The 20801-nt window shown below is 39.0% G+C and overlaps 6 protein-coding genes and 1 pseudogene across 7 annotated transcripts; 5 read left to right on the forward strand and 2 right to left on the reverse strand.

The window, feature by feature from the left end:
• The first annotated feature begins 125 nt into the window (after window positions 1-125).
• Window positions 126-1604, forward strand: LOC104741069 (uncharacterized). Its single transcript, XM_010461842.3, has one exon. The coding sequence runs from the start codon at window positions 381-383 to the stop codon at window positions 1278-1280; it is 900 nt and encodes a 299-aa protein (XP_010460144.1). The 5' UTR covers window positions 126-380; the 3' UTR covers window positions 1281-1604.
• A 2017-nt stretch (window positions 1605-3621) lies between these two features.
• LOC104741070 (uncharacterized) lies at window positions 3622-6644 on the forward strand. Its single transcript, XM_087483764.1, has one exon. It carries the CDS (start codon window positions 3669-3671, stop codon window positions 6447-6449), a length of 2781 nt encoding a protein of 926 aa, XP_087339890.1. The 5' UTR covers window positions 3622-3668; the 3' UTR covers window positions 6450-6644.
• Window positions 6645-8541: 1897 nt separating this feature from the next.
• Window positions 8542-10940, forward strand: LOC104741072 (beta carbonic anhydrase 3). 2 transcript variants are annotated; one of them, XM_010461847.2, is made up of 9 exons: window positions 8542-8676; window positions 8900-8979; window positions 9159-9299; window positions 9553-9601; window positions 9823-9939; window positions 10039-10092; window positions 10266-10354; window positions 10442-10547; window positions 10643-10940. In XM_010461847.2, exons 2-9 carry the CDS (start codon window positions 8921-8923, stop codon window positions 10808-10810), a joined length of 783 nt encoding a protein of 260 aa, XP_010460149.1. In that variant the 5' UTR covers window positions 8542-8676; window positions 8900-8920; the 3' UTR covers window positions 10811-10940. The 2 variants fall into 2 exon arrangements, with proteins under 2 accessions (XP_010460149.1, XP_087339892.1); XM_087483766.1 differs by lacking the exons at window positions 8542-8676; window positions 8900-8979; window positions 9553-9601 and having other exon boundaries at window positions 9165-9299.
• LOC104741071 (NADPH-dependent alkenal/one oxidoreductase, chloroplastic) lies at window positions 10894-12523 on the reverse strand. Its single transcript, XM_010461846.3, has 4 exons — window positions 12052-12523; window positions 11634-11957; window positions 11390-11549; window positions 10894-11292 (listed from the first exon to the last, which is right to left on the reverse strand). The coding sequence occupies exons 1-4, from the start codon at window positions 12469-12471 to the stop codon at window positions 11027-11029; spliced, it is 1170 nt and encodes a 389-aa protein (XP_010460148.1). The 5' UTR covers window positions 12472-12523; the 3' UTR covers window positions 10894-11026.
• On the forward strand, window positions 12518-14359 carry LOC104741073 (uncharacterized protein At4g28440). The gene is made up of 3 exons (XM_010461848.3): window positions 12518-12965; window positions 13516-13767; window positions 13881-14359. The coding sequence occupies exons 2-3, from the start codon at window positions 13539-13541 to the stop codon at window positions 14066-14068; spliced, it is 417 nt and encodes a 138-aa protein (XP_010460150.1). The 5' UTR covers window positions 12518-12965; window positions 13516-13538; the 3' UTR covers window positions 14069-14359.
• Window positions 14360-15670: 1311 nt separating this feature from the next.
• Window positions 15671-17964, forward strand: LOC104741074 (polygalacturonase 1 beta-like protein 1). The gene is made up of 2 exons (XM_010461849.3): window positions 15671-15828; window positions 15956-17964. Exons 1-2 carry the CDS (start codon window positions 15775-15777, stop codon window positions 17771-17773), a joined length of 1872 nt encoding a protein of 623 aa, XP_010460151.1. The 5' UTR covers window positions 15671-15774; the 3' UTR covers window positions 17774-17964.
• Window positions 17965-19323: 1359 nt separating this feature from the next.
• Window positions 19324-20733, reverse strand: LOC104743489 (F-box protein SKIP22 pseudogene; annotated as a pseudogene).
• Window positions 20734-20801: the final 68 nt, after the last annotated feature.

Genomic DNA, 20801 nt, shown 5'->3' on the forward strand with positions numbered 1-20801 from the left:
AGATGACTTCCTAATACGATCATATATATAAGATGAACCTTTTGGATGACTTCCTAATACATACAAATAAATTTGAGATATTTACCAATTTTGATATTTTGCTATCAACCAAAATAATTCTAAATAAAGAAAGATATTTTTCGTTTGCCTAATTAAAAAAAAAAAAAAAAAAACAATAAATAAATATGTTAAACATTTGGGTGACTTATCTTGAATCTTGATGAAGCACCAACCATATATATATTGGTCAGTCCAGTCATGTCTTCATTATAATAACACAAAATTAAAAACTTCATAGAAGCCGTCGTTTCACCTCTTCTTGAAGAGAGAGAGAGAGAGAGAGAAGAGTTACACACACGGTGAGGTTTGGATCTAAATCGATGGAGGTCGCTTTCCCATCTTCACCGCCGGCGAATTACATCGACGACGAAAGATTAACAACAGAGATGATATCCATGGATTTCACCAAATTAGGATTCTCAGAAGATCAAGAAGATATTAAAAAACTCGAGAGATCATGGAGTCAACTTGAAGAATCCGTCGAGTTTAACGACGGTGAAGACGACGAAGAAGACGAAGAAGAAGAAGAAGAAGAAGAAGAGTTCTCTTTCGCTTGTGTGAACGCAGAAGGATCTCCGATAACAGCAGATGAAGCTTTCGAAGATGGTCAGATCCGTCCTGTGTTTCCTCTGTTTAACCGTGACCTACTCTTCGATTACGACAACGCCGATCGCCAAAACGACGACGTTTCTGTCACCGACGAGAACAGACCGCGTTTGAGAAAGCTATTCGTCGAGGATCGGAACGGTGACGGTAACGGCGACGAGACGGCGAAAGAATCTTTGGGACCGTATTGTTCTTGGTCGGGTGGGACGGTTGCGGAAGCGTCGCCGGAGACTTGCCGGAAAAGTAACTCGACGGGATTCTCGAAGCTTTGGAGGTTTAGGGATCTTGTTTCGAGAAGTAACAGTGATGGAAGAGACGCTTTTGTTTTCTTGAATAACAATAACAACAACGTCGGTGACAACAAGACTCGGACTCAGGTGGTGGCGGCGGAGAAGAATAAGGGGAAGGAGAAAACGTCAACGTCAACGTCTTCCTCTTCGTCGTCGGAGAAGAAGAAGAAGAAGAAGAAGATGGAGAAGTCGGCGCATGAGAAGCTGTACATGAGAAACAGAGCGATGAAGGAAGAAGTGAAACACAGATCGTATCTTCCGTACAAACAAGTTGGTTTCTTCACTAATGTGAATGGTCTTAGCCGAAATATTCATCCTTTCTGAATTCTGACTTAATCATCATTTCTCTTCTTGACCCCCAAAAAAAAAAAAAAAAAAGTTTGTTTTTTGGATGATCTTTTTGTTTGTTTATAAAAAAAAAGTAGAAAAAAAAAATTCAAATTAGTATTATTTCGTATGGAGTCCCTTACTGCTGTTAAGTATATTGGATTTTGATATAAAGCAGAAAGGTGTACTGTTCTGAGTGTTATGTGAAAAGCTTGGCTTGTATTAAACCATTCTGTGTGTAAATGACTTATTAGTTAGAGTTGGTATATGTAATTATGCAAAGACATTGAAGAATTAGTTGAAAGAAGTTTGTTCTAAGAATTGTCTTCTTTCTTGCGTTGTTGCTATAATAATGTAATTATCATTTAGTTTGTTGAAATCTGTCATTTGGTTGTTAGAATTTGAATTAAAACAATATGGTTAATGGTCACTTTCAAAGTAATCGAAAACTAACCCATGTACAAGACATATATATTTGTTGTATGATTTTGCAATAGTGTGATTGATATATCAGCTAAGAAGTTATAAGAGTGAGTACACAAGAGTCAAGAGGTTAACTGATCCGAGAGATTAGCTCAACTGTTCGAAGACACAAGGTGTTCGTTGATCCGAATAACTTGTCTTCCTGAGTTTGTTGATGCTTCCAAAGGATGCAGAAACAAACAAGGGGCACAATGAGAAGAAGGATGTATCATTTTCTCATTAATTCCAAACCCAATGACACAATGAAACAAGACACCCCTATTCATAATACTTGTAATGATAAATTTAAACTAAAGTTTTGAACAAACCTCCAGCTCAAAGCACACTGACAACCCAAACGAAAGACAAAGCCCAACAACAACTTAAAATAGAACAGATCAAAAGTTCGATTTGCCAATATACACATTTACATTTTCAAATGGTTTAAAAAATATTCTCGTTTCTGTAGGCCGAGATTTTGTTTGATGATAATGGGTAATACAAGTTAGGGCCTAACTTTCAACTTACTAACACGCCTTAAACTTTGTTTGGAGCCCTAAGCTAAGAAGACTGTTAGCTGCATTGTTTAAGTTCAATAAAATCAAAAGGCTGCTTCACCTTCCAGACTTCCCACTATATGTTGCAGCCAAATAAATTGACTCTGCTTCTCCTCATTGTTGCAAATTTGCAATCCAGTTTCACTCCTCATGGAGTAAACATGTACAATCCATTTTTTTGGATTTTATAGTATTCTTTAGAATGTTAAATATTGACATATTTATTTTTGAAAACATCAAATGACTATACTTCTTTTCCGGGAAATCAAATATATTGATATCAAAAACTGTTTACAAATACATAAACATTGCTAAACAAATAAATGCAATTTACCAAATTAACTATTATATATACACATAATTGGTTTAACTAGATAGTGCGAACATAAGAAAACAAAAACAAATGCGAAGGAGAGAAGGAGTCACATAGAGAACCAGTGGGAGAATTAGAAATACTTAATCTATATCATTTGGCTTAACTATGTAAGAAATACTCCTTTATCTATTGTATCAATCATTGCGAACCAGTGGGAATTAGAAATATGACCATCGAATATCAGAGTTCATATAAAAACCTAATAAAAGCAGACACAAATATATAAAAAACAAAATGTCCATAAAATAGATGTCGACATAGAAATTAGTAAATGGTACATAAAAAATGATACGTTCTCAACATAAACTGCAGTTCGATAAAGGTCGTTTTTCTAATTGTTCCCCAAGTATGTATCATACGTTCACTTGGCCAAACCATGCATTGTCATTTTTCTAATTGTTCTCCAAATATGACATTTTCGTTCAGTTATTCTCTTTTTTTTTCGCGTGACATATTATTTTTCCTATGCAAACATGTAATTTTCAAGAAGAAAAGGCGTCACATTTGATCTATGCATCATGCATGTGTAGAAACATTATGACCTGGTTAATAAAACATTTCATTTCTGTTAGTATCAATCATAACCAATAAGATATATTAGACATACGGGCATCGAATATTTCAAATTGTTGTTCTAAGTTTGAAAAATTATATTCCACAAGCAACTTTCTCCAACAACAACAAAAGAAGAAAAGAAGAGAAGAGTACTAAACCAATTAATTGGGTCGTTGACAAAATAATTGAACAATGATATGCATCTTTCTTCACAAACTTGAGAATTTTAAAATGGAAATTGGATCGTTGACATTTGATGCACGTTCTTGCACGTTTCTTGATAGTTTCGCGCAGACATGCTTTCACGATTACTGAGATGCAAGTGAAAAAAAAATAAGATGAAAATGGTTCTATATAAAGGCATGCACAAGTAATGCAGAATCACAACACAAAACAAAATAAACGCAGTACTAAAGCAGCAACCAAACACAAAGAATGGTATCTTCTTCCGGGATGGGGCGCTCAGCCCATCTCGTATATGCTCTTGGTTTTGCTATCATGGCAACAATGGTTGCTGCTTCATATGAGCCCTACGTGTATAGCTCTCCCCCACCACCAGTGTACAATACTCCTGCACCAAAGGTCGATTATAAGTCTCCCCCACCTCCATACGTGTATAGTTCCCCACCACCTCCACCAACATATTCACCATCGCCTAAGGTAGACTACAAGTCTCCACCACCGCCATACATTTACAGTTCTCCACCACCACCTCCTTATGTCTATAGTTCTCCACCACCACCACCATACTACTCACCGTCACCTAAAGTAGATTACAAATCTCCACCACCCCCATATGTTTATAACTCACCACCCCCACCATACTACTCACCCTCACCTAAAGTAAATTACAAATCTCCACCACCACCATACGTCTACAGCTCCCCACCCCCAACATACTACTCACCCTCACCTAAAGTAGAATACAAATCTCCACCACCACCGTACGTCTACAGTTCCCCACCACCACCATACTACTCACCAGCTCCTAAGGTCGAATACAAATCTCCACCACCACCGTACGTCTACAGTTCCCCACCACCACCATACTACTCACCAGCTCCTAAGGTAGCATACAAATCCCCACCACCACCGTATGTCTACAGTTCGCCACCACCACCATACTACTCACCAGCTCCTAAGGTCGCATACAAATCTCCACCACCACCGTACGTCTACAGTTCGCCACCACCACCATACTACTCTCCAGCCCCTAAGGTCTCATACAAATCCCCACCACCACCGTACGTCTACAGCTCGCCACCACCACCATACTACTCTCCAACCCCTAAGGTCTCATACAAATCCCCACCACCACCGTACGTCTACAGCTCGCCACCACCACCATACTACTCTCCAGCCCCTAAGGTCTCATACAAATCCCCACCACCACCGTACGTCTACAGCTCGCCACCCCCACCATACTACTCTCCAGCCCCTAAGGTCTCATACAAATCCCCACCACCACCGTACGTCTACAGCTCGCCACCACCACCATACTACTCTCCAGCCCCTAAGATCTCATACAAATCCCCACCACCACCGTACGTCTACAGCTCGCCACCACCACCATACTACTCTCCAGCCCCTAAGGTCTCATACAAATCCCCACCACCACCGTACGTCTACAGCTCGCCACCACCACCATACTATTCTCCAGCCCCTAAGGTCTCATACAAATCCCCACCACCACCGTACGTCTACAGCTCGCCACCACCACCATACTACTCTCCAGCCCCTAAGGTCTCATACAAATCCCCACCACCACCGTACGTCTACAGCTCGCCACCACCACCATACTACTCTCCAGCCCCTAAGGTCTCATACAAATCCCCACCACCACTGTACGTCTACAGCTCGCCACCACCACCATACTACTCTCCAGCCCCTAAGGTCGCATACAAATCCCCACCACCACCGTACGTCTACAGCTCGCCACCACCACCATACTACTCTCCAGCCCCTAAGGTCTCATACAAATCCCCACCACCACCGTACGTCTACAGCTCGCCACCGCCACCATACTACTCTCCAGCCCCTAAGGTCGCATACAAATCTCCACCACCACCGTACGTTTACAGCTCGCCACCGCCACCATACTACTCTCCAGCCCCTAAGGTCGCATACAAATCTCCACCACCACCGTACGTCTACAGCTCCCCACCACCACCATACTACTCTCCAGCCCCTAAGGTCGCATACACATCCCCACCACACCCACATGTATGTGTTTGTCCACCACCTCCTCCATGCTATTACTCACCTGCTCCTAAGGTCACATACAAATCCCCACCACCACCGTACGTCTACAGCTCGCCACCACCACCATACTACTCTCCAGCCCCTAAGGTCGTATACAAATCCCCACCACCACCATACGTCTACAGCTCGCCACCACCACCATACTACTCTCCAGCCCCTAAGGTCGCATACAAATCCCCACCACCACCGTACGTCTACAGCTCGCCACCACCACCATACTACTCTCCAGCCCCTAAGGTCGCATACAAGTCCCCACCACCACCGTACGTCTACAGCTCGCCACCACCACCATACTACTCTCCAGCCCCTAAGGTCGCATACAAATCCCCACCACCACCTTACGTCTACAGCTCGCCACCACCACCATACTACTCTCCAGCCCCTAAGGTCGCATACAAATCCCCACCACCACCGTACGTCTACAGCTCGCCACCACCACCATACTACTCCCCAGCCCCTAAGGTCGCATACAAATCCCCACCACCACCGTACGTCTACAGCTCGCCACCACCACCATACTACTCTCCAGCCCCTAAGGTCTCATACAAATCCCCACCACCACCGTACATCTACAGTTCTCCACCACCACCATACTACTCACCTGCCCCTAAGGTTGCATACAAATCTCCACCACCACCGTATGTCTACAGCTCCCCACCACCACCATACTACTCTCCAGCTCCAAAGATCGAGTACAAATCCCCACCACCACCGTATATCTACAGCTCCCCCCCACCACCATATTACTCTCCAGCTCCAAAAGTTGAGTACAAGTCTCCCCCACCACCATATGTTTACAACTCTCCACCTCCTCCAGCGTATTACTCTCCATCTCCAAAGGTTGAGTACAAATCTCCTCCACTTCCGTATGTCTACCAATCTCCCCCACCTCCATCATACTCTCCTTCTCCAAAGGTTGAATACACTTCCCCTCCCCCACCATCATATTACTAAATTGGTTTCACGTACGAAATTCATAAATAAGATACCAAGGTTCAATATGTTTCGTCTTTTTAATTATTCTTGGGCATTGTCCGTTTTAATTTCCAAGGTTCATATGAATTCTTTTGGCTATTGAAATTTCATTTGGATTCATGTTTGTTTTCTCCCAGTTGTGTTACAAATTAATATAATGAATTTTTACCAAAAGGATACGATGTTTGTTTCTTTCATTAATCATAAGTTTTTTCGCACGGCGATGATGGTTTCGTATGTTATGTGATGAAGCGCCTAGAGTGATACAACATTAAACTGTCTATTCATTTGTAGGAAATTATTTGAAAGGAATAGGTATTTTTAATGAAAATACAAGTTACTTTTATTACACAAGCAAAAATATGTCGAAAACATTCATTTCGAATGGTTAATTATATTATAGTGTTTTATCATGTTTTAGAGTTATGAATCTTCTATATATAATAACTGTGTGTTTGTGTTTAAAAGTGGTTCTGGTTTTGAGCTTCTTTTTGCTTTTCGTAGTCGAGTTATATATGAATATTTCTACCTTAACAGATTTTTAGAAAGGATTATATATTTATACGAAAAGCAATTATATAATTTCTTTTTGGACTGAGTTCTGATTGAGGGACAGTACTTAGAAATAAGATTTTGAGCTCTTTTGTTAGATATATATACGAATTCTGAAAAAAAAATTGGATGCATCTCCTAATATTTTACTGACATGAGTAAAATCTTCAAAACCTAGAATTGGTTACGAGTCTACATTATAAAGTTTTAAAGAAAAAAAAATTAATAAAAATGACAGGGGAGCTTCTCAGGAACCTACAAGCACAAACACACTCTCACTTGTGGGATGAGCTTCTCACAATCAAAAGATCCACATTTTAGATTTTGGAGATTATGGGATGAGCAAAGGCGTAGATATATCATTTAGCACCATATATATAGTTCACGGGAAAACAGCTAAAATCAACTCCAACTATTTGCCAAACGTTTTTTTATACCTAAATTTCAACATCCTGCTAATAACAATCTAAATTGTATTAAAATTCAAATTTGCTACCTAAACTATATAAAATATTGTCAATTTCAACTTCTGTTCGAACAGTGTTAAATCAGAGTTTAATGATGTTGAGTTAGACGGTCTCTAACATCAACGTAGCACTGAGACTTACCAAAACTACGTCATTTTGGTCATTTTTGGGTAGTTTATAGCAAGAAATGACCAAAAATGAAGTCTCACAACACACCCAAAAACGGACTCCAATACCCCATTTTTTGTCAAACGCTTTGTTTCTTGCCACAATGCACCTAAAAATGACCAAAACAACTTAATATCGTTAAACTCTGATTTAACGTTGTTCGAATAGAGATTGGAATTGGCAACATTTTCTATAGTTTAGATAGCAAATTTGAATTTTAATACAGTTCATATTGTTATTTGCAGGATGTTATAGTTTAGGTATAAAAAAAGTGTTTGACAAATAGTTGAGGTTGATTTTGACCATTTTTCCATATAGCTTGTACTCTGTGAATTTGTTTCTTTTAAAGTTTTAATAAAAATAATACTATAAATAGAATATTTTTGTTCCTAATTTGTTTGATTTTCAATTTTTTGTTTAAATATAATATAATATAGTGTAATTTGGGTTAAAATAAAAAGAGGTGACTAAAAGAATTTCACAGTACACTAGACATAAATAAATTTTACCAAAAAGAATTAGAGATGAATAAAAAGGTTCGTTGAAATGTATATCTTTTATTATTTTTATTATCTGAACCCAAGTATTGTTTTGTAAACGTAAGAAATATGGACTCGTTCAAATAATATATACATATTATTTTTATCGTATCTGTTAATTTAATAATATCATCATATAATTATCTAAAACTTTTTTATATGGCACCATTATCCATATTCCAAAGTACGTACGTCAGGGTTTTTTTTAATCTACAGCCGTATTCATTGACGGAAAACAAATGTACCTGAAATTAAAATCAAGACGGATGCAGAACATATGGAGACATGCGCATCGGAAGAGAGATGAATATATAAATCCATTGTTTGTCTCTATGCAGGACATATGGAGAAATGTCGCAGATCTTCTTCGACTATAAATAGAAGAGCAGATAAGAAAAGAGCATCTTCTTGTATCAACTAAAGTTGTATTCATCTCCAAGCTAAGTACCACTCTCAGTTTTCGAATACACCACCCTCAAGGTTCGTTTTTGTTGTATAGTTTCGGATGATCATGTGTTCTTGATCTCTTTTTCTTTTCACTCGTCTACATGAAACGGTTATTTATAGTTTCCTATATCTCATCGCATGTTTCCTTTTTTTTTTGTTAAACCGGATGAATATCTCGACCAGTTTCTCGTATCATTGGTAACGAGTCTTCTAAGAATTTGACAGTCTTATGTAAGTTTTTTTTTTTGTTTTCTAGTGTAGTTGGAACTAAAAAGAAATGTCAACAGAATCGTACGAAGATGCCATTAAAAGACTCGAGGAGCTTCTGAGTCTGAGGTACACACAAACAAACACTCTCTCCCTTTCAGACGATATTCCGACTCCCACTCCCACATATTAGATTTTGCAGGTTGTGAGATGATCACAGCCGTAGATTACCCTCGTACCCTATGAATTTGGTTTTTTTATAAAGATAATATGTTTTTGTTTTTAACATGAAATGGTCAATTCTGAAGTAAAAACGCGGATCTCGGGAACGTTGCGGCTGCAAAAATCAAGAAGTTAACAGACGAGTTAGAGGAACTTGATTCCAACAAGCTAGATGCCGTAGAGAGAATCAAATCCGGGTTTATTCATTTCAAGACAAATCATTTTGAGTGCGTAAAATTTTATATTCATATATATATGTATGTATCCACCTGTGTCAGTACTTATATAAACGATTGTGCTTATCAAGTTAAATGAACTTATTATGTAATTTAGTTAGTGAACAAAATTAGCATAAGACAGAAAATGGTCTTTTTTTAATGAATTATGGATTGGTATATGTGTCTTGGTTAGATAAAAGAATTGAGTTTTTTGAATTTGATGTTTGCTCATTATTGTTATTCGGTTTCCATCAATTTCCAGGAAAAATCCTACTTTGTACAATGTACTTGCCAAGAGCCAGAGCCCCAAGGTTTTGGTTTTACAAATCACTTCATCTCATCTTTGAGCTTTTACTTTCTAGATTTACTTTTCTCTAGTCGTCACAGAAAAAAAGGGTGTAAGACGGTAGAAAATGCTTTTGATTTAGCCTTGAATATGGTAACTTTATAGACAAGCAAGAAAAACCCTAAAATTAGAAACGAGGAATATTAGTAACTTTTTTTCAATGTGATTTTATTTTTTTCTTTACAGTTTTTGGTGTTTGCTTGTGCGGATTCAAGAGTTTGCCCTTCTCACATCTTGAATTTCCAACCTGGGGAAGCCTTTATCGTTAGAAACATTGCTAACATGGTGCCACCTTATTGCAAGGTTCGTCCAACAGAAATGAATTTCATCAAGTCACTCTTTTAAACCTTACATAAACTTCCCAAGTTGTTTATATAAGCTTTTGTCTTTGGAAACGTGCAGACAAAATACTCTAATGTTGGTGCCGCCCTTGAATATCCAATTACAGTTCTCAACGTACGTAACAATTAATTAATCATGATTTATTTGGCCTTTGCTCCTTTTTATTGTACATGGTCGGTAAAAGATGCTTATTGCTTAGTAAAAAGCTGATGTGACCTAGTTGCTTCCAAGTCTTCGGCTACTCTTTTATTTATCAAACCGTAAGAGGATAATGTTGTCATAATCAGGTGGAGAACATTCTGGTGATTGGTCACAGCTGCTGTGGTGGAATAAAGGGACTCATGGCCATTGAAGATGATACAGCTCCCACTAAGACGTATTTATCTCTAATGCTTATTTAAGAAAACCATGAGTTTCTTAGCGACGAGTTCACTAACTTTGATTGAAATTCTTGAAATGGCAGCGACTTCATCGAAAACTGGATCCAGATTTGTGCACCGGCCAAGAACAGGATCAAGCAGGAATGTAAAGAACTAAGCTTTGAAGATCAGTGCACCAACTGTGAGAAGGTACTTAACTAAGAGTCGAAGACAAGATACAAACTTGGCTCTGTTTTTCAACTTTTGAAGTAATTAAATTGAGATTGTCTCTTCTGTGTGAGCAGGAAGCCGTGAACGTGTCCTTGGGAAATCTCTTGTCTTACCCATTCGTGAGAGAAAGAGTGGTGAAGAACAAACTTGCCATAAGAGGAGCTCACTACGATTTCGTGAAAGGAACATTTGATCTCTGGGAACTCGACTTCAAGATCACCCCTGTCTTTGCCTTGTCTTAAAAGATTCCTCCTCAATCTTTTCTCTATGTTTCTTCCAAGTGTGTTCTCGTAATCTTCTTGTAACTTCAACTTTGCTACTTCTGTTTCAAAATAAATAAAATAAGGCTTCTAAAGAGCACTCTTTTATTTCCATCCTCATTGATACATAGAGAATATAACACTTTTGACACTTTCTTAGCTTATACACATAGATAAGGCTACACTTAATCTGACCCCTCAAGAGATGGGATAAACAACGACCTTCCCTGTGGCATGGTTCGTTTCTAAGTATGAAAAGGCATCAGCGACACGTGAGAATGGGAACGGTCCTTTGGGATCAACCACAGGTTTCACCTTCCCACTCTCAATGTATGGGTTTAGTTTCTTCAAAACTTCACCGTTAGATGTCACAACAAATCTAAAACCAGGCGGCGTAACAGCTCCGGTCAAGGCCACAACTTTCCCTCCTTCCTTAATCACCTTCACTGCCTTATCACACATCCCTTTAGACAAACACAAAAGATGATTTTTAATCAAAAAAGTTTTGTTCCAAGAAATTATATATGTGTTAATTAATGGTGTTTTGTTTTGTTTGTTTACCAATGGCGTCAAAGACAATATCGTACTTGTCAGGCAAGTCTTCTATGTTCTCCTTTGTGTAATCAATAGCTAAATCAGCACCTAAGCTTTTCACTAGCTCCAGCTTCCCTGTACTCGCTGTTGCAGCCACTTTCGAAGCTCCATACACATGCTTCGCCAACTGTATCGAATAAGAATATGAGAAATCAACCCTAAACCATCAAATCTCTGATTCTTAGATCACAAGTAAACCAATAATGCTAACCTGAATCACAAGGCTCCCTACTCCTCCTGCACCGTTAAGAACAAGAATCGACTTCCCAGAGGAGAACTCAGTCCTAACAAGACCTTCATCAGCAGTTTCTATCGCCAACGGAAGCCCCGCGGCTTGCGCGAAATCGATGTTTTTAGGTTTAAGCCCCAATAACTTCTCTTCCACGGCCGTGTACTCTGCTAAAGAACCGAATTGCTTAGGACCTTCTAATGCTTTCTCGCTCACGTCTCCGTAAACTTCGTCTCCTTCTTTGAAATCTTTCACCGCACTCCCAACCTTCACCACTACTCCGGCAACGTCGTATCCCGGAACAGTCTGCTCCGAACGAAAGATTCATATGTTAAAGATTCCCAAAACCCTTCAAAGAGAGAGAGAGAGAGAGAGAGAGAGAGAGAGAATTTGAACTTACCGGGAGAGGCGAATCAGTGGCTTTAAATTTCCCTTGTCGTCTCTTAGCGTCAACGGGATTAAGAGCCGCGGCAACAACCTTAATCAGAACCTGATCTTCGTTAATCTCCGGCACAGCAATGTTACTCTCAAGCTTCAGAACATCAACTCCGCCGTACTCACTGTACACCCACGCCTTCATCTCTTTCGGAATCGACGCATCCGCCGCGACATTGACCTCCGCTGCTGAAGTGCTCTGAGAGCTCGCCGCCGAGATTTTCAAGAACTTCTTGCCGACTGTTTGCACGGAAGATCCGAATCTAACTCCGTTTAATCGGATAACCGGAGATTTCGTTGTGAGAGAACAATGATGAAGAAGAGGCGTCGCACGGCGGAGTACGGGAGTTGTTGTGGCGGTGGTTGTAGCAAGCGCAGTGTTCATTTTTTTTCTTCAGTGTGCCACTAGTTTTTTTTTTTTTTTTTTTGTCTAAAACGGCTTATCTCTTTCGCTTTCCTCTGTTTTTTAAAACACTCTGTTTCGTGTCTTTCTTTGATTGGTCGCTATGTTTTTTGTGGTTGTCACAAAGAGTAAACTTTTCACGTTGGAGCTGATTTGTGTGATTATGAATATTTCATATTTTCTGGAACAGTCTACACTAATGGGCCTAATAAAATTTTTATAAGTGTTTATGAACAGGCCCAACAGTAGAGACAATATCATTCATCTAGGCACGATGAGATAGAACCACCATAGAAACCGCGCACAACGAAGCACGATCTGTACACGTGCCGAATTCTGATTGGGTCATTGGTCGAGCTTATAGATCCACCGTTCATTTCCCCCAGAAAGCTTTCTCTCCGAGCTCGACTGTTTTTTTTTGAGAAAACGTCAAAATCAGATCTTTCGATCGTCTCCGCCTTCGATTATCCAAAAAGGTAAGCTCCGAATATTTTTATTGAAAAAAACCCTAATTCTCTCATAGTACATTGAGGTTCCTAGGTTATTATGTCTGGATTTTCAAAACTGTTAGCTTTGATTCACTGTTTAGTTGTAAAATTATTGCATGTACTGTCTGAATTCGATTTTGTCTCTGTTCCTAGTTTTTTGAAGCGTATGAATAACCAAAATTTTGTAACTTTTTGTCCTTGCTAAGATTATATGGTATATATGTAATGAAATAAAGGCTAATTGGGTGTCAGAAACGTTTGGTATCTCTCACTGCTCTTATGTGCTTTTCAATGTTTCAATCTGGCGGAAGTGATCTCCTTTTACCAGTAAATTGTGAAATTTGTGTTGTTGTTTGTTATGGTATGATGATGATGATCAAAAGCTAATTGTAATTAGAAACTTTTGGTATATATGAGAATGTGCCTTCATTGATCTGTTTTCTAACTTTTGTGCCCTGTTTGCTTAATTTATGATCTAAATCTTGTAACTTGATCATTTGGATTTTGGTTAAAAAGTCATGGTATTGTGATTTTGCAGGCTCTCTTGTTGTTATTGGAAAAATGGCAGATACCACCACCAAAGCCGGGTTGAAAAAGCCAGTTTTCACAAAGGTTGATCAGCTGCGTCCTGGGACTAGCGGACACAATGTCACCGTGAAGATCGTTAGCACCAAGATGGTGTTACAGAAAGGTCGTGCTGATGGTCCTCAGGCTCGCCAGTTGCGTATTTCTGAATGCATTCTTGGAGACGAGACTGGAGTTGTCGTCTTTACAGCAAGAAATGACCAAGGTACTTACTTACTTCTTTCAATCAATCAGTCAATGAAAAAGTATATAGAGACCTTCAAAACTTTGTTAGAATATAATTTTGACATGTTATCTTTGATTTGGTTATGTGTGTAGTGGACCTAATGAAAGAGGGATCCACTGTAACTCTACGCAATGCCAAAATCGACATGTATAAAGGATCAATGAGGCTAGCTGTAGACAAGTGGGGTCGTGTTGAAGTTACAGAGCCTGCGAGCTTCAAAGTGAAAGAAGACACCAACATGTCTCTTATCGAGTATGAGCTCGTCAACGTCGTTGAATAAGAGTGACACAATCCTTCGAAACACACCTATAGAAAAGCCTCAATAATAAACCAGTCAATCGTAACCGTTAATATTGGCATCAAGAGAGAGTGAAACATGATATTCCTGCACTAAGGATATGTAAGAGTGATTGTTCTAAAAGTGAATGCAGAGCTTTGGCTTTAGGTTACGACTTTTGTGACACCTTTTGTTTTGTAATGCCACCATAACTGTTAAGGCTTTTGGGCTAACATTGTTACTTTCTTTGACCTTTTGCCTCGTATGCATATTCCTATTGAAGAAAACAGAAAATTTGTTTCCTTATCCTCTTCCTAATCAAAAAATATGATACCAGAAAATTTGGATTAATACTTACGTTATTCAGAGATATTAATGGAGAAATCGTGACATGCATTTTGATTTTTGAAATATAGAACTGGTATAGGGGGGATTGTAATTGTGATTTTAATACATTACTTTTTGCTGGCATAAACTTTTTCTTTACTATCCAAATTTAAATCCACATAACGTATGACATATTGAAATAAAGTTGGTGAATATCGATAACACATTGTTTTCTTTCCAAGTGTTAGACTATATCGATGAGTAATGCGTGGGCCCTTACGGTGCATCGAACACTATAATTATTTTTAGAGTAATATTTAGGTTCAATCCATAGGGTGATAAGATAAGAAAATAAAATCCTTTATAAGATAAGAAAATAAAATCTGTACACATTTATTATAAAATTAAAAACTTAAACCGCTTTTTTATAAACCTAAATTGACATATATTTTCGTTGTAATTGTAAAATCTAAATCGTAACCATCTCATTTGTATATCCAAACCATCTCATTTGTAAACACAAACCGATATATACTTTCGTTTTAATTGTTAAATTTAAATCCTAATCATCTCATTTGTAAACCCAAACCAACATATAATTTCGTTTTAATTATAAAATCTAAACCCTAATTCTCATTTATAAACCCAAACCGATATATAAACTCGTTTAATTGTAAAATCTAAACCAAGACAATATTTGACTTTCTTTAAATAAAAGTATACAGAATTTGTTTACTTAATTAGTTTTGCTTTTTAATTTAATTTTGATTTATTTTTTAAATAAAATATTAGATATAACATTCTGATTGGTTGAGAGAGAAGGGAGTGAATACAAAGGTTCACTCATATATTTCATTTTTTTTCTTTTTAGAAAATTGGACATTGAAGGCTCACCTTAACGTGTGAATTATTATATGAATTGTGTTGCGGTGAAAATATTTTCGAGTTGAGTCCATTGGAGAGTAAAATCCTAGAATAGTAAAAAGAGATAGTGTAACCTCGAAGAAGTGGTGTGTTGTTTTTCGAAACATTTCAGTAAATATATCACAAGATTTTGTTAAAAACAAGAGTGAAAAAAAAAAAAAAAATGGTTACAAGTTACACCCGTGTAAGAATGGTTAGTTTAATATTGTCTATGGCAGGATGTGTTATTGTTTGTCACCAATCACCATCGGTAGGATAAATGTTGTTGACAAATCTGAAACAAAAAGTTGTAAGTCAATATTTTTCTTCTAAACCATGCCTTAATTATCCACATTAAACATTGGTTCGAAGTTGAAGTTTATATATATACACACACTGACACACACAATTGCATCGACAACCCACCAACATTTACTCTGCCCCAATCGAATGTCTCCTCTGCCCTCTCAAAACAAAAAATGCTCAAACAATTTGTTTTTCTCCTACCCTTCTTCTCGTGTCTCTTCTTCCATGTAAGTCAAACACAAATTGTCCGATTTCTCTAAAACTGATGATTCGGTTCAAGCTTTTATTGGATTTGTTTCCGTTTAATTCAATTTTTTGATCATTTGAACAATCTTGGTAACTTCCACAATGCAGGTAGTTATGGCCGGAGGAGAACAGTTAAGTAACGGCGGTTTTTCGCCGGAGACGAATCCGTTCACGCCAAAAGCCTCTCTAGTACGTTACTGGAACAAACAGATCCAAAACAAATCACCAGGCTCAGCCTTTCTCCTCTCCAAAGCTTCACCACTAACCGCCGTAGCCTCCGCCACTTTCGCCAAACTCGCCTCCCAAAATTCACTTCCCGATCGCCTCCCTGACTTCTGCTCCGCCGCTAATCTCTTTTGTTTCCCCGATTTGGGTCCGACCCTCGACAAACACAGCAACGACGTTAAGTTCTCTGTTTACGACCAACGAAACTTCACCAACTACGGCACGACACGCCCCGGCGGCGCAGACTCGTTCCAGAAATATTCACAAAACGGCAACGTAGTAACCGACTCTTTCCGGCGATACAGCCGCGACGCCGCCGGTCACGACGATTCGTTCACAGGCTACGCCGATAACAGCAACGTCGTAGATGAAAACTTCAACTCCTACGGGACATCAGCCACCGGCGGCTCCGACGAGTTTAAAACCTATCAATCCGGAGTCAACAATCCAACGAGTCGTTTCACGGCGTATTCCGACGACGGAAACGGCCGTGCTCAGACGTTCAAAACCTACACTCACAAAGGCAACGCCGGACCGGGTCAATCTTTCACCAGTTACGGCAAAAACGGTAACGGAGCTCCGAACGAGTTCTCTTCCTACGGCGTCTCCTCCAATGTAATCGGATCTGACTTCTCCAACTACGGCGAAAACGCTAACGCAGCCAATGACACTTTTAAAGGCTACGGCGGCGACGGCAATGTTCCTCGGAATAACTTTAAAAGCTACGGTGCCTCAGGGAACGCTGCGGTTGACACATTCTTGAATTATAGAGATAAGGCAAACGTAGGGGACGATACGTTCTCGTCGTATGCCAAGAACTCTAACTCTCAGAAGGTTAATTTTGTGAACTACGGTAAGTCTTTTAATCCCGGTTCGGAATCGTTCACCGGTTATGGTAAAGGAGCTGAGGGAAACAAGATTGACTTCAAGACGTATACAAAGAACTCAACGTTCAAGGATTACGCCAAAACCGGAGTCGGATTCGCGAGATACAACCAGAGTAAACTCCGCGATGGTAAAACCGTGAATAAGTGGGTTGAGCCTGGCAAGTTCTTTAGAGAATCGATGCTTAAAGAAGGTACATTGATTTGGATGCCTGACATCAAGGATAAAATGCCGAAAAGGTCATTTCTGCCCCGTAGCATTGTCTCGAAACTACCGTTTTCGACATCGAAAATCGCAGAAATAAAGCGTGTTTTCCACGCTAGGGATAACTCGACGATGGAAGGGATCATTACTGATGCGGTAACGGAATGCGAGAGATTGCCTACGGTCGGAGAGACGAAGCGATGTGTCGGATCAGCGGAAGATATAATTGATTTCGCGACATCGGTTCTAGGTCGAAGTGTGGTAGTCCGAACGACAGAGAGTGTAGCTGGATCAAAACAGAAAGTTATGATTGGGAATGTCAAAGGAATCAACGGTGGAAATGTGACAAAGTCAGTGTCATGTCATCAGAGTTTGTATCCTTACTTACTCTACTACTGTCACTCTGTGCCTAAAGTTCGGGTCTACGAAGCGGATCTTTTAGACCCTAAGAGTAAAGCCAAGATCAACCATGGTATTGGTATATGTCACATGGACACTTCAGCTTGGGGTGCGAGCCATGGAGCTTTCGTGTCGCTTGGATCCAGGCCGGGTCAGATCGAGGTCTGCCATTGGATCTTTGAGAATGATATGAATTGGGCCATCGCCGATTAATTACCATGTCGTAGCTAAATGAATAATGAAATGTTAATTTTTTGTATCTTTATATTTCTGTAACGATACAAACTCGTTATGTTCCTCCGACTGTTAAATAAATATGTTGTGGAAATTTTAAAAAAAAACAAAATTTGTAGTGGGATGTATCTTTAAAAAATAAATGAATTTTTACCTAAGCAGTTTAACTTTATGGGCGTTTTAAGTTAGGTAATAATTAATTCGTGTGGATAACTTAAAAAAAAAAAAAAGCAAAATCATATACTAATAACAAATGATTACATTTGTAATATTAATAAGTTCTAAATCTAGATGATTGGTTAGAAAGAGGACCACCCAAATTTAGAATTTAATAATTAACAATTATATAAAAAATCGAATACAAGCAGAGAGAACTAAAAACAACACAATAACGATAAAAGGGTGGAGTCACGAGGTGGGGGTTGTTTAAAAGGGACAATGCAACTCTCTTATTGAAACTTTATGAATGTAAAACATCCAAACATATTTTGTTATGCATTTGGAATTTGTTGGAATGATTAATGAGTTGACGACATTCACATGTCATTCTATCTTTCATGATATCATTGCTTGGTTCAGCAAGCATCTGATATTTAGTTCCTCACAAACACGTATTAGTCTGTAAACCGCATATCTAAGCGACGCCACATCTTAACCCTAAGAAATCAGTATACATTTCATATCGCTTCTACGAGAATCAGTCCGGTCCAACCGATCATATCATCCTAGTTACGCTGAACTGGTTTGATGTTTCTTTGTCTGGAAGTGTAAGACTGACCTTTACTGAAACACAATTCCAACATTCAGGTAAATGTTATTGATACGATAATATCTCAATGAAGTAAAGGAGAAGTTATGTAAGGGAATATGGGGAAGACCAAACCTTAATTTAATGAAGATTGACTCAACCATCACTTATTCGTGAGATTGTTTTTGGGGACAAACAACAAGTTATGTAGGCCTATAAAGGACATGTAGCTTAGTGACTAGCAAGGTCCTCCTCTCCTAATTTGACTTCTTGTCATTTACATCATTTTTGTATTTGTTACTTTTTTTAGTAATAGATGTGACTGCATTTTTACGATGATGGGTAAAAAAACTAATATGAATGCTCAATGCTCGTCGCAGTAACTGATAAAATGTATTTTTCACTGGTTTAACTGGTGAACATTTTAGAGTGAAAAACAAATCGTCTCAATCTCATTAAAAAATCACTACTTCAATTTCTGACAGATTGAATAGCATTTATCATAGCAACAAGGATTAACTTAACCAGCCGATAGCGATATGTACTAAAATTTCGTAAACATCTCCCATATATGCAACATAATTTCACTAATCAGGTTTGCAAATATGGAATCTAAGAGCAACAGCAAAATATAAGCTGCCATACATGATGTTATCGTATGGTCAAAAACTTTAAGCTCATAACAAAACCAACCAAATATAGCATAAGTACCATTGCAAATATATAGCATAAATATCCAAAAGCAAAGAAATATTTAAAACTCAAAAATATTAGTATCCAAGTGAAAGACAACCGACTCCTCCTACCTTCACCGGTTCCATCTGATCACTCCGCATGCTTGCTAGTCGCATATATTTCAAGATTGCACCCGGGAGTAAAGCTGTGTCCCCATATGCTCATGCGCCAGGTCTCCTTCCCAGGTGAATACCGAAAGGGTTGAAAGGGTATCTAGGGCCTCTAGGGTCAAAAGGATCTCTACGGTCGAAAGGGTCTCTACGGTTGAAAGGGTTTTCTCTTCGAGGGTTGCTTCTTTTTTGGGGAATTCTTCCTCTTACTAGGAGAATGAGTAGTTTCCGTCGCCCCCAAAAATCAGCAAATCTACACTTCCAACCAACCTCATCTGTTAATGCCCAAAAAAAATCCTTAGCTTCTTTCTTCCAAGCATTTCTGTTTCCACAAATCATCTTCTGATGCCAGATACCGCATCTCTGTAGAAACACAAGCCATCTTCCCAATACTCACACCAGGAAGCAACTCTAGTATCTTCCGCTTTAGCTTTGTTGGTAAGTGCATCAAACATGGTGGAGGTTCCAAGCCAACCTTATAACAAAGATCAGTCAACAACGGTATAACAAGATCATCTTTTACCATTCTCCAGAACAAAAACACGTCACGGTAGTCGATGGAAGAGCTTTCTTTCTCAAACTTCAAAGTATCCAAAACCAAATTGATAACGTGCACAAACCTACACTTATCAACATAAGTCATGCGCACAAAGCAACGCTTATCAAGATAAGTCATGCGCTTATGCTCACGAGACCCACTTATAGTTTCCATAAACTACAACCTTAGGGCCTATGTTGTTAAACTGCAAAGTAACAGACTCGAGTGAATTGTTATCCTTACGGCTAATAAGCTCAGGTAGAGAATACCTAAAAGATAGAGAGAGTAACTTCTTTGAAACGCTAAACTTATCATCAGAGTCATGATCTAACAGCAAGAATCCAGATTCTAACATAACAGCATGAACTGACAAAACCAAGATCGTCAGTTGACTGTCATTACCAGATTTCTCAAGCAGTGTCTTTCTTAAAAAGGATGGTACAGTACTTAACCTTTTGCTTACAGGAGCCGGAGCCATTTCAACATCCATCGGATCTGGACCTTTCACTTGATCTTGGGTCTTGTCATCTCCCAAATTCCAATTTGAAGACTCCCCAACATGAAGCGTTGCAACAAAAGCAGACTGATCGATAGTGTAGTAGATACGGTCACCGGACGTTACGCCAAGAGATCGGAGCGTATCCTCCGGCGAAGGCGCGAGGAGCTCTTCTTTGCGGTTAAGCGACAGATGAACGGAAAAAGGCGCCGTGGGATTGATACGTCGCCGGAGATCGTTGAGAGTTGCTGTATCGGCCAGTTCAAGGTTTAGGGTTTCTCTCGTCTTGTGTTGTTTTAACCGTAGCTTCATTCTCGGACTCTGTTATGATCTTCTTCGTTGATGACATATTAAAACTACAAAATGTTTCTGTTATATAT

This window comes from Camelina sativa, chromosome 14, assembly GCF_030686135.1.
Source record: "Camelina sativa cultivar CO46 ecotype springtype chromosome 14, ASM3068613v1".
NCBI lineage: Eukaryota > Viridiplantae > Streptophyta > Magnoliopsida > Brassicales > Brassicaceae > Camelina > Camelina sativa.